We start from the raw sequence: 12,625 nt of genomic DNA, 5'->3' as shown, positions 1-12,625 counted from the left end.
ATCTGGACACATTTAATTCCAAGGATGACAGCCTATGAACTGAAGCGGTTGATGACTCAGGCTGAGGAGAGGTGAGGGAGGGCAGGAAAGGCTCTGGGCGGAGGGTCGGCGCCCTGAGGTGTCCAGCGTGCCGGGAATGAAGGAGGAGCCCCTCCTATGGCCACCAGAGACTGTCACCACAGCTCCCCTGAGGAGACTGCCCCAAAGCAGAGTCCTCAGAGGGTTGTGAGGTGGCTCAGGGCTTTTGTGTGCCGGCTAATTATCCCCTCCCCTCACTGCAGCAGGAGGCCTCTAAACTGGGCTTCTGGCTAAGTGCTGGATGGACTCCGGCCCAGGGGCTTAGGGGCGGTGGGTGAAGCAGGGATGGCATACGCTGGCTCTGGGACACAGTCACAGTGTCTGGACACCGTACTTCAGGAGAAGCCATGACAACTGTCCAGATTCAAAGGCTCATAAGTTGTAACGGCCCCCAGAGTTGTTTCATCTAACCTCTTGGCCAGGGAGATGTTCCCCAAACAAGGAGGCTGACTCACCATCCAGCTTCACACTCCACGTCATGTGGAAGCCATTGGTCATCAGGTAAAAGTTCTTCAGATCCTCAGGCAGCACACAGTTATTCTTCTAGAATCACAAAGCAGCAGAGTGTTGGGTCAGGGCTGGGAAGGAGGGCGCAGGGCTATGCCTCAAAGCAACGGGGATGCTATTTACTGTGTCGGATGCCCAAACAGGAAGACACTGGTGGTTATCTAGAAAAGTCTATGGAGAGTTCTGGGTTGAGATGGCAACACAGCAGCTCCTGAGCTCACCTCGTCCCACAGACCCCTCCACCCACAGCTACATACTGAACAGTTCCCTCCGAAAGGAATCCAGCAGCCGGCTGAGTAACTTCTACGCGTCAGGCAAGCAAGAAGACACACTGAAACGGGCAGGAGGGGTTGGTCAAAATCTTGTCCTAAAACCCCTCGTGGCAGGGTGACACAACCGGGAGGAGCAAAGGGTCTGGACCCTGCATCTGGTGCCCCAGCTTTTGTGGCTGCCGCCCAGAGGACACATGCTCGTCCTCTGATGAGCAGCGGGGTCTGTACTCATGGGTGCAATGGGATGGCAGAAAATAAAGAAACAGTTAAGAACCGGCTATCCTCCCAGGGCTCAGTACGGAGGGAGGAGAGAGTACGCCCATCTCTCAGTCCTCCCTGAAAGAGGTATGCCTGCCTCCTTTAAAAGCTACTGCCTGAGCGTCCAGTTTCCAATCTGCTTGCATCTAGGTGCTGAGATCCTCGCCTTTAGGACACCGACAGATCTTGGCACACCCTCAACTACTGGGAGCCATTAACAACAAAGCAGGCTGAACATTCCCAAAGGTGTAAAAGACAACCACGGGCCCTTGCAGGATTGAATCATAAGGTTCATCTCTTACACGAGGCCACTCCTTGAAGACTGGGAGAGGTGGTTTGTCCCTGATGCACAGAAACCAACAGAGAGAGTCAAGAAAAATGAAGAAACCGAGGAATATGTTTCAATTGAAAGAATTAGATAAAACCCCAGGAAAAGACCTAAATGAAATGAAGATAAGTAATTTCACCTTTAAAGAGCTCAAACAATGGCACAGAGATGCTCACTGAAGTCAGGGGAACCGCACACGAACAAAGTGAGAATTTCAACAAAAAGAAAATACAAGAAAGTATTAAACAAATCACAGAGGCGAGGAGTCCAACAAATGACCTGAAAAATTCAGTAAAGGTGTTCAAGAGCAGACTAGGTAAGTGAAAGAAAGAGTCAGTGAACTAGGAGACAGTATTAGAATTCATCCAACCAGATCAGCACAGAGAAAAAGATTAAGAAGGAGTGAATACAGCTTAAGGGACTTATGGGACAACATCAAGCAGATCAATATTCACACTTACAGGGGCGTCAGAAGGAGAGAAAGGGGCAGAAAGATTCTCTGAAGAAATAATGGCTGAAAATTTCCTTAACCTGGGGAAGGAAATAGACTCTCTGGAAATAGATCCAAGAATCCCAGAGAGTTCCAAAAAAGAAGAATCCAAAGAGACATTATAATTAAATTGTCAAAAGTTATTTAAAGGAGAGGGGGGAGGTATAGCTCAATGGCAGAGTGTGTGATTAGCATGCACAAGGTCCTGGGTTCAATCCCCAGTACCTCCATTAATAATTTAAGGAGAAATATAGTTTTCCAGAGAAGAAAGAGCTGAAGGAGCTCACCACCACTAGACCAGCCTTACAACAAATATTAAAGGGACTTCTTTAAGCTGAAACAAAAGGAGGCTAATTAGCAACAGGGGAAAAAAAATGACAGTACAAATCTCACAGGCAAAAGTAAATATATAGTTAAATTCAGAATAATCTAATGTCCTGGTGGTGGATTAATCACTTACAGATCTAGTATGAAGATTAAAAGACAAAGTAGTAAACTAACTATAGTGAAAACAGTAAAATATACTGTGTTTTAGAAGTAAAAACAACTATAACTACAATAATTTGTTAATGGATACATAAAATAAAAGGATGTAAGTTGTCACATCTTTTTATACGTGTAGCAAGGAGAGTAAAAATATAAAGCTTTAAAATGTGTTCAAACAAGCTTTTATAGCTTAAAATAGACTGTTATAAGCCTCATGTTGACCACAAAGGAAAAATCTACAGCAGATACAGAAAAGATAAAAAGAAAGGAGTCTAAGAACCCATTACAGAAAACCATCAAAGAAAGCAAAAGAAGAAAGGAACAAAGGGATTACAAAACAGCCAGAAATCAATGAACCAAATGGCATTAAGTCCATTACCTATCAACAGTTACTTTAAATGTAAATGAACTAAATTCTCCAGTCAAAAGACAAAGAGTGACTGAATGGATAAGAAATGAGGCAAACTATGTTGCCTACAAGAGATGTAATAACACCTTCAGATTATGTAATAATACACAGACTAAAAGTGAAGGGATGGAAAGCCACTTCATGTAAATGGAAACCAAAGAAAGCTGGGATGGCTATACATTCAAAATAGACCCTAAGCCAAGACAGCGCCAGATGACCACTACAAAGACTACCTTCCTGGTTTACAAACAAACAGCACTTACCCCTCAGGTCCTAGTATTTCCTCTTCCAACATTCTAGAAGCTACTCAACCCTTTTAAAATTACTCATCTTTTTGTCAGGCCTTTACCTGGGTCATACATATGTCTATTTTACCACATTGTGATTATACCTGCATATCAGAAGCCAGACCTCTCTCTAGTAAATCAAATGCATGTTTGTTACTTAATTCTAGGCTGTTTCTTTGACATTCATGTCACAAACACCACCCAGATTTCATGCAGGGGACTGGATTCAAGTCTCAATCCCTACTGGTAGAGATGGCTGCATCAAGGTATCACATCAGATCCCCTGTCCATTTTAAGGGACTTCCATGTCACAAAGTCAAGTCAGTCACTGGAGATGAAGAACACGTGGCCATAAGTTTCCTCTGTCTGGTTTTGAATTTTCACCTGGCTGTCTGCATGATGCTCCTTTCAAAACTTTAGTCACACCTCCCTTTAGTACATTTGTAGGAAGGAATGCTAAATGTGACAGATTGACACCTGCGATGGGTAGCACATCAGCTCTGCATCAGAGCCTCTAAGTAAGTGCTGTCCAACAGAAATACGATGTAAGCCAAGTATGTAATTTAAAATTTTCTAGTAACCATCTTAGAAAGCATATAAAAACCAAAATTAACTTTAATAATGTAGTTTACTTAGCTCCATATATCCAAAATATTATGATGTAATTGAGTTTTTTAAATTATTGAGATAATTTGCATTCTTTTTTCACACTAAAGCTTCAAAATCCAATGTGTATTTTACACTTACAGCTCATCTCCATTCAAACTGGCCACACTTCATGTTTCAACAGCCACAGCTGGTGTGTGGCTACCATATTGGACAGTGCAGACCTAAATGCTAAGTGGCAGAGCCCAGGTTTGGCTACTCATTTGCTTGAGAATCTCCTTTCAGTTCTAAAGATTAAAAATTGCTAACATGATATGAGCTCTGACTCTGTATACTAATGTGCATGTAGTCCATGACCAAGTGGAAGTTATTCCAAGGATGCAAGGATGGTTCAACAACTGCAAATCAATCAACATACAATCAATCAATACAACACTAACAAAATAAGGATAATAATGATATGATCATCTCAATAGATGCAGAAAGAGCATTTCACAAAACTCAACATTCACTTAGGGTAACAACCCTGAACAAGTAGGTATAGAGGGAACATAACTCAACATAATAAAGGCCACATGTAACAAGTCCACGGGTAACATCATATTGAAGGGTTAAAAGCCAAAAGCTTTTCTTTTAAGATCAGGAAAACAAGGATGCCCATTCTTGCCAATTTTATTCAACATAGTATTGAAATTCCTAAACAGAGCAATTAGGCAATAGAAGAAATAAAAGGCCTCTAAGTAGGAAAGGAAGAAGTAAAACTGTCACTATTTGCAGATGACATGATATTATACAGAGAAAATCACAAAAGACTCCACCAAGAAACTTTTAGAACTAATAAATGAATTCAGAAAGTTGCAGAATACAAAGTCAATATACAAAAATCGGTTGCTTTTCTATACAAGAATAACCAACCATCAGAAAGAGAAATTAAGAAAACAATACTGTTTACAATGCATCGAGAAGTATAAAATACTTAGGAACAAGTTTAATCAAGGAGGTGAAAGACCTACACATTGAAACCTGTAAGACACTGATGAAACGAATGGAAGAAAACATGAATACATGGATAGACCTTCCACGTTCATGGACTGGAAGAATTAACACTGTTACATACATACTACCTAAAGCACTCTACAAATTCAGTGCAATTCCTATCAAACTTCCAACGGCATTTTTCACAGAAATAGAACAGTCATAAAATCTGCAGGAACCACAAAAGATCCCAAATAGCCAAAACAATCTTGAGAAAGAAGAACAAAGCTGAGGGAATCATGCTGCCTCATTTCAAATTGGATTACAAAGTACAGTAATCGAAACAGTACAATACTGGCATAGAAGGACACATAGCTCAATAGAACATAATAGAGACCCAGAAACAAACCCAGACACATTTAGTCAATTAACTTGTGACAGATGCCAGAAATACACAGTGGGAAAAGGACAGTCTCTCCAATGAAGTGTTGGGGAAACTGGACAGCCACATGCCAAAGAGTGAAACTGGGCCCCTGTCTCACACCACATACAGAAATCAACTCAAAGTCAAGTAGAGAGTTGAATGTTGGACATGAAACCATAAAATTCCTAGAAGAAAACATAGGGACAAGCTCCCTGACATTGGTCTTGGCAATGAGGTGTTGGATTTGACACCAAAAGCAAAAGCAACAAAAGCAAAAATAAACAAGTGGGACTACATCAAACTAAAACGCTTCTGCACAGCAGAGGAAACCATCACAAAATGAAAAGACAACCTAGAGAATAGGTGAAAATATTCCAAAATCATATATCTGATAAGAGGTTAATATCCAAAATATACAAAGAATTCATACAACTCAATAGAAAAAAAACAAACAACCCGATTAAAAGATGGATTGAGGAACTGAATAGACATTTTCCCAAAGTCATACAAATGGGCAACAGGAACATGAAAGATGCTCAATATCACTAATTCAGGAAAATGACAATCAAAACCATATAACTTCACACCTGTCAGAATGGCTATTACCAAAAAGACAACAAATAACAAGTGTTGGTGAAGATGTGGAGGAAGGGGAACACTGGGTCATTCGCCAGTGGAATGTGAATTCATGCAGCCACTGTGGAAAACACAATGAAGGTTCCTGAGAAATTAAAAACAGAACTACCATATGATCCAGCAATTCCACCCCTGGGTTTTTAATCTGAAGGGAATAAAGTCACTATCTTGAAAAGACATCTGTACCACCATGTTCACTGCAGTGTTCTTTACAACCGCCTAAGTGTCCATTGCTGGGTGAATGGATAAAATATGATACATACAAACACATACACACACACACAAAACCAACTATTATTCAGCCATAAAAAGGCAAATCCTGCCATTTGTGGCAACATGTATGAACCTTGAAGGCATTATGCTAAGTGAAATAAGTCAGAGAAAGAAAAATATTGTATAATCTCACTTATATATGGAATCTAAAAGAAAACTGAACTCATAGATACAGAGACTAGGCTGCCACAGGTGGGGAGTGTAGGTGAGCAAAATGGGTGAAGGTGGTCAAGAGGTACAAACTTGCAGCTATAAGATAACTATGTCCTGGGGATGTAATGTACAGCAGGGTGACTACAGTTAATACTTTGTTGTATAATTTCAATGTTGCTAAGAGTAAATCTTAAAAGTTCCCAATACAAAAAAAAAAACTGTAACTCTTGTGATAGATGTTAACTACACTTGTAACTTCACAATATATACATATATTAAATCATTATGTTGTAGACACAAAAGTAATACAATGTTATATGTCAATTATATTGCAATGAAGAATAAAAACAACAAAAAACTCTATTAGGCACTGGGTCTGCAGAGCAGAGCCACTGGTTTGATCTCTTTTTTGCCTCGCCTGATAAGGCAGAGGAGGTGTCTGTGCTGCCATGGAAATGCCTGATTGGGGAGCTAGCTGGAGAAAGGGGATCAAGGAACAAGAGGAAGAGACCTACAGGAACATGGTGCGACATGAGATCGTAGGCAAAGTCTCGATGATGTTGGAGCAAAGCAATTACCGCTACAAATTTCAGACCCATGCTCATAAATTATTTTCTGAAATTACTGGATCAGCGAGAACATCTTAAAAGTGAAAAGTATACAGTTTGACAGCATTTAATGCACTGAACCTAACAGTTCTGGAAGTTCTTAGAAAGAAGCACAATGGGATATAAACAAATATTTCATATGAACAGCAAATCATCCAAACTGGTGTGGGAAGAACAAAGGAATAGCTTAGTATCCTTTCAGGAGGTACTAGGTAGGAGCGTGCCTCAAATTCTAAGTAGCTCACATCCGTGCACGTGCCTGGCAGCCTTCTCTAGCCCGTCAAACCCCTGGAGAACACGAAAGGATGCGTTCTCGGATGTCTGACTTCAGAGGGGAAAATATGTTAGTAACTCTGTCCCAACCTTCTCCTTATTGGACCCTTTTGAGGTGTGATACTGAACACTGCTCATATCAAGTTTGCTTTAGGTCACACTGTCAGTCAGTTCCAGGTGCCCAATGTGTGAGGGGGTTAAGACTGTAGCAGGACAATCTGAATTTACTTCCCAGTTTTGCCCCTGAGTGACCCTGAGTCACTCTGTGAATCCAGGTTCAGAATAATCTCTAAGACTAAGTCTGCAAAACACTGGAGGTGGAAGGAAGTGTGAGCTTGGCAGGAAGAGGGAAGGCGAGGTAATTGGTTAATTATGATTTTAGGGCAAAGCGTCTTAAGAACTATGGTGAGAAGCAAGCTTCAAGTGTACCGGTAACTTTCAGTGGTGTTTTTATATTATTAAATAGACAATAGCTGCCATTTTAATGAAACAGGCTTTTCATTTTCTTGATCTAAGAACTAAAATATGCATTCTGATCAGACTTCTTTTCTCTCTTCACCATCTAGTTCTCAATTTCACAAATGTGTAACTTAAAGGGTTCTCAGTCTCCTTGGGCTAAACATTTATTTTTCTACTTAGTAAGTTATTTGGCATTTAGGGCTTGCTCCTAATGCCCCCTGTATGGCACCTTCTCTGTGCTTTCCAAAAGGAAAGTGTGCACACAGAAAGCCCTTCTCTCAACCCCGGGACCCTAACACAGGAAGCCTATAGTTATTAACGTTCTGACAAAGTTCTTGTTCCGCTGTCATCCCCAAACATCTGCATCCAGTATCAGATTTTGGTCACTAGTGCCATCTAGTGGTGGAGACAAGGAAACTACTGTCTATAAGTCTTAACCCAGTTCCTTCCATGAGATCTGAGCTGAGATGAGCTGGTGGCACTGTTCACCTTTAAGTCAGGCTAGAGTGTTCCAATAGTAGTGATTACAACTTTTATTATGGTATTGATTTCACTCAAAAAAGAAATTTTGGTATTGTTTTATACCAGTATTTTAAAAAATTATTCAGAATTCATAAAAATAGGAAAAAGAGAATGAAATCAAATTTTTACTACATTTCAAATACTAACATAAACATACAAAACATCAAGTAAACCAAAGTCATAAAAACCATTAAGCCTGCACTGTTACTTTCATGTACATCACTGTGGCCCCAGCTGCACTGCCTCCTTGCTGAAGACCTCACAGCCTCGCAGCCCAGACAGTGGGGCTCCTACAGTGCTTCCAGCCCTTTCTTCTGAGTGCAGCTTTCAGGGTTTCACTTAGGTGGCTCCTATGCCCTGGCCAGCGACTCAGAGTTACTGTCATTTTAATTTCTCTCCTGGCTGATGTGGGAAGAGATGCTCTTCTGTGGGTAGTAAGCTGCCCACTTCAGAGGGCTTCTCCTGCCAGATTCAGGATCAGTCTCTATTTTGGAGGAGGGGATGAAAAAAGAAGAGGAAGGGAGAAGACTGGCAGAAAGCACACACAGCCGCATCAGGACTGACCAGCCAGCAGAGTTCAACACAGACACTGCTCTGGAATTCCCTCTTCTCTGATGGGCTGTGAACGGAAATGGCAGTGGGGGCTGAGAGAGCCCATGATAAAAGTTGGGGTGCTGCTGGCCAGAGGTCATGGAGGGAGAAACTGCTGCCAGCTTGGCTCACGGAGGGTGAGCGCTACTGGCAGGGACTGAACATGTACACATACCTGTGGACTGTCTGGCTGCCCGGGGCCCACTGCTAGAGGGGCAGTCTGGCAGAGCAGAAAGGATATGTGCCTAGAGTCAGACAACTCTGGGTTCAAATTCAGGCTTTGCCACATGCTAGCTACGTGGCCCAGGACAATTCTTGGTGACCTCTCTGACCCTCAGTTTCTTCATCTAGAACACAGAAATATCAATACCTATCTTGCAGGGTTATTATGAGGATTAAATTAAATAACTTATCTGATATGTGTTAGCAGCGTTCACTAAATGGCAGGATAATTTTTTGCTTCCTTGTCAAATCCATTTGCTGCTACTCAGCCACAGTGATTTTTCCAAAGCAGAAATCCAACTTCTCTACTTAAAACATTTCAATGGCTCTCCTTTGCTCTCAAGACAAAGACCAAAATCCTGATGATCTAAGAAGCCCACACATCCTGGTCCTTGTCAACCTCTCTCCCTTGCTCTCCTCTGCTCCAGCAACATGGACCTTCTTTATGCGCTTGGAAAATGTAATCCTTTCCGTCTCGAAGCCCTCACATGGGCTGAAAGCCCCTTCTTCCCAGATCTCACTTATCTGGTTAACAACTTCTCATAACTCCTTTGGGAAAAATGTTTCTCAACCTCCAGACTCGGTCAGGCCTCCTGACAGTGCTCCCTTTACCTCTCTTTCACAGAACTTGCTCTGCTTTGTAATTATACTTGGAATGATTTATGCTATGTCTTAGACAGTAAGATCAAGAGGTAAGAAACTGTGTGCCCTTTTTTGATTATCACTGAATCCCCAAGGATTCAACATCAATCATAATGCCTGGCCCATTTTAGGAGCTTAAAACTTTAATTGAGTAAATGAAGGAATGAAAATTCAGAGGAGGGTTGGGAAGTACTAGCTATTAATCTGGTTAGTACTTCTCTGCAACGCTTAACCACATTCTGCCCGGCAAGCTTGTTAATATTTACTTTTTCCATTCCTTGCTGGATCTTTAGCTTTGTTGTATGTATACAACTTCAAATGTTCCACTGCCTCCATACGACAGGCTCAGAGATGCTCCATGCTGGGGAGATGGCATGGAGTGCAAGGGAGTGTTAAGTGGCCTGAAGAGGAACAGAGAGAAGGGTGAACTCTACGTTGAAGGCAGCTGTGGCCTAAGATAGGAAGAGGTTTTACTGCCCAATCTTTCCTTCTCCGGGGCATTTAGGTTGACCTCTCTTTCTTGGGAGATGAGGATTCAACAGGGCACCACTTACTTGTTCCCATGAAGAAATCATATGACGTTCAGCAGGCGCCTTTTCTATGATAGTCACCTCTGTCACACCTGGGGATGATTCTGGAAGAAAAAACCAGAGTCTTGTAGAGTTGCAACTGGCTCATTCTCACACACTTCTAACTAGAGGTTGACTATCTGTTGATGACTGCTCTGGGAATATCAGATCCCTCTGAGGAGCATTTATTACCCCTGTGATAAAAGCAGCTGGTCCCTCAAAGGCACTCAGTCCCATAACCGAGGACCATGCAGTCTTCCTGGCAGTACCCCTTCCATTCATCATAAAGTTTCCTTCAAGTTCTCAGAAGGCTCAAATCTTAGCATGCAGCAATAGCACCCAATATGTGAGCTAAGAATTCTGGACTCCACCTAGCCTAGTCTTGCTTTATGCATTCATTAGTTGTGACCTTAGATGAGTATTCACTTACCTTTGCATTTGAGAAGAATTATAATTAATACTCTCCTTGATAAGGAAAGCAGAGGAAATAGAAATGAAGGTGCTTTGGAAAAGCATAAAGTACCAGATGCACCATTTTTCTTCTGCCTTCTGTTCAGTATTCTTTCTAAGGTATTGGGAAGCATGGTACTGTGGTAGAAAAGCACTGTGAGCTTCAAGTCATTCAAGGGTGAGTCCTTTCTATGCCTCTGATTGGCTAGGATGGAAGACACTATCTTGTCCCTTCAGGGGTGGTCCCACTTGGCACTATTTCACAGAAGATAAGATAGGGAGAAAGTGTCAGCCAATTTCAGGTGTCTCTTAGTGCTAGCAGGTACATTTTCTGGGTGGACAGAAGCATTCCCTGCTACAACTGGGATAGCAGCTGAAGTGGCTAAGGCATTAGTGAAAGATACAACCCCCACGTTCGGGCTCCCAGGACCCCTACAAAGCAATAATGCTCCAGCATTTGTTTCAAGTGACTGTCCTGGGCATAAAAAGGGCCCTGCACTAAGCCTGGAGACCCCAAAGGAGACAGGTTCAATCAGACCTTGAAACGAGCCAGGAAACTCAAGAAAACTGGATTAAGTGGCTTCTGATTGCCCGGCTCTGCATGCGGTTAGCCCCAAGGGATAAGTTAAAGCGCATCTGAACTCAGGTGTGGTAGATCCATTCCCCAAGCCTGAGAGAAGGAACATCTTAACCCCCTTGGAATGGAACAACTCGAGTATGCCCTCCAGGCAGGAGGAACCGTGAAAGCCCTCACTGAAGACGATGAGCAGGTGCTCCCCACACTCACCCACCTGGCCCTGCTCCCCTCCCGGCCAGGAGACTGGATGCACCTAAAACCACAGAAAGTCAGCAGCCTGCAAGACTAGCTCACTCCTAAGTGGAATGGACCCCATATGGTGACCCTAACGACATGCCCTGCTCTTAAGTTGCAGGGGGTCACTCCGAGGGGACCTGACACTCGAGGGAAGAGGCCCCCAAGCCCCAACCTTCGCAGAGACAACCTGAGGCAACTGACCTCCTTGACTACTTGTGGAAACTTACTCTGACCTAAAGATTCTCTTCCAAAAAAAACAACCAAAGTGTGAGCAGGAATATGCAGGGCACAGGCCAAAGAACTAAATACCCTCATTTTTAGAAAAATGTTGACATATAACCATTATTCTCTTGGGGTGTTTATCTTAATTGTCTGATGTTCTTTGTTTCCAAAAGGTTCGACAAATGGTCACTCAGGGTTAGGGTTAGGACCAAGGCCTGGTGACCGTCACACGATCTAAAGGCAGCTGGGGGAAGTTCTGCCCCTCCACTCGGGGTGATGATGACACCCCCAAATCAGCAAGAAGAGGTTACAGAAGATGCACCTGGGCCCCTTGGCCCCCCCATGAGAATCAGGAGCAGGACAAAAGGCAGAAGAGGGACTGGTCACCCGCAAAGCCCATTAACAATTCCCAGGTATTAAATATAGAATCTGGGTAATAAAATAAAGTCTAACCTTTTCAGGCATTGTTTAGTTACACTTGCTCATAGGATACCACATGCAGAGGCCTCTCTCCTGGTTCCTCAAGCGAAATGGCTCTGAAGATGCTCAGCAGCCCGTGTGCGCAGTGCTGCGCTCAACACCGCAATTCACAATGGCAACGGCGGGCTGTGTGCAGAGACGCTGCGCCCGGCACAGGGATCCGGAGCCTGAGCAGCACAGCTGCGCCGTCCCGGCAAGAACCCAGCCCCCTCCCCTGCTCACAAGATCCCTATGAAGCAGCAGCCCCTCCGACCTCGAGGAGAGAACATCCTCACACCTCTCCATTCTTGGATCAAAGAATAAAACTTTCCTTTGCTTCCAAACCAAACTTGAGTTCCTTCTGTTGGCTCCAATGACACCAGGTGGGAGGACTCCCGTTGGGGCTCCCTAGAAAGGGCTGGTAATAATCGCAGTGGCTTCCCCTGTTAACAGCCTGTTTTAAAGGGCTCATGTGATTAGATTAGCCTCACCTGTATAATCTCCCTTTTGCCGCCTCACACAACAAATCACAGGTGTTATATCTCATCAGTTTCACAAGCCTCAGATCCAAACTCATTCAAAAACTAAGGCCTATGTTTTCTTCCAAGACTA

General features: G+C 43.0%; 1 protein-coding gene across 8 annotated transcripts in view; it reads right to left on the bottom strand.

The window, feature by feature from the left end:
* TPGS2 (tubulin polyglutamylase complex subunit 2) overlaps positions 1-12,625 on the bottom strand; it is a 38,840-nt gene that overhangs the window by 23,182 nt on the left and 3,033 nt on the right. For all 8 annotated transcript variants that reach the window (XR_012063825.1, XM_072948993.1, XM_015237663.3 and 5 more), the window contains exons 2-3: positions 10,054-10,133; positions 534-621 (exon numbers count right to left, since the gene is read on the bottom strand). Coding sequence is in view for 7 of the 8 variants with exons in the window: in XM_072948993.1 (XP_072805094.1) it covers positions 534-621; positions 10,054-10,133 (168 nt within the window). In the remaining variant the exon portion in view is untranslated. The remainder of the gene's footprint in view (positions 1-533; positions 622-10,053; positions 10,134-12,625) is intronic.

Source organism: Vicugna pacos, chromosome 24 (assembly GCF_048564905.1).
Source record: "Vicugna pacos chromosome 24, VicPac4, whole genome shotgun sequence".
Classification (NCBI taxonomy): domain Eukaryota; kingdom Metazoa; phylum Chordata; class Mammalia; order Artiodactyla; family Camelidae; genus Vicugna; species Vicugna pacos.
Note: the sequence above shows the minus strand (reverse complement) of the source record. Positions and strands in the feature narration are given on the sequence as shown.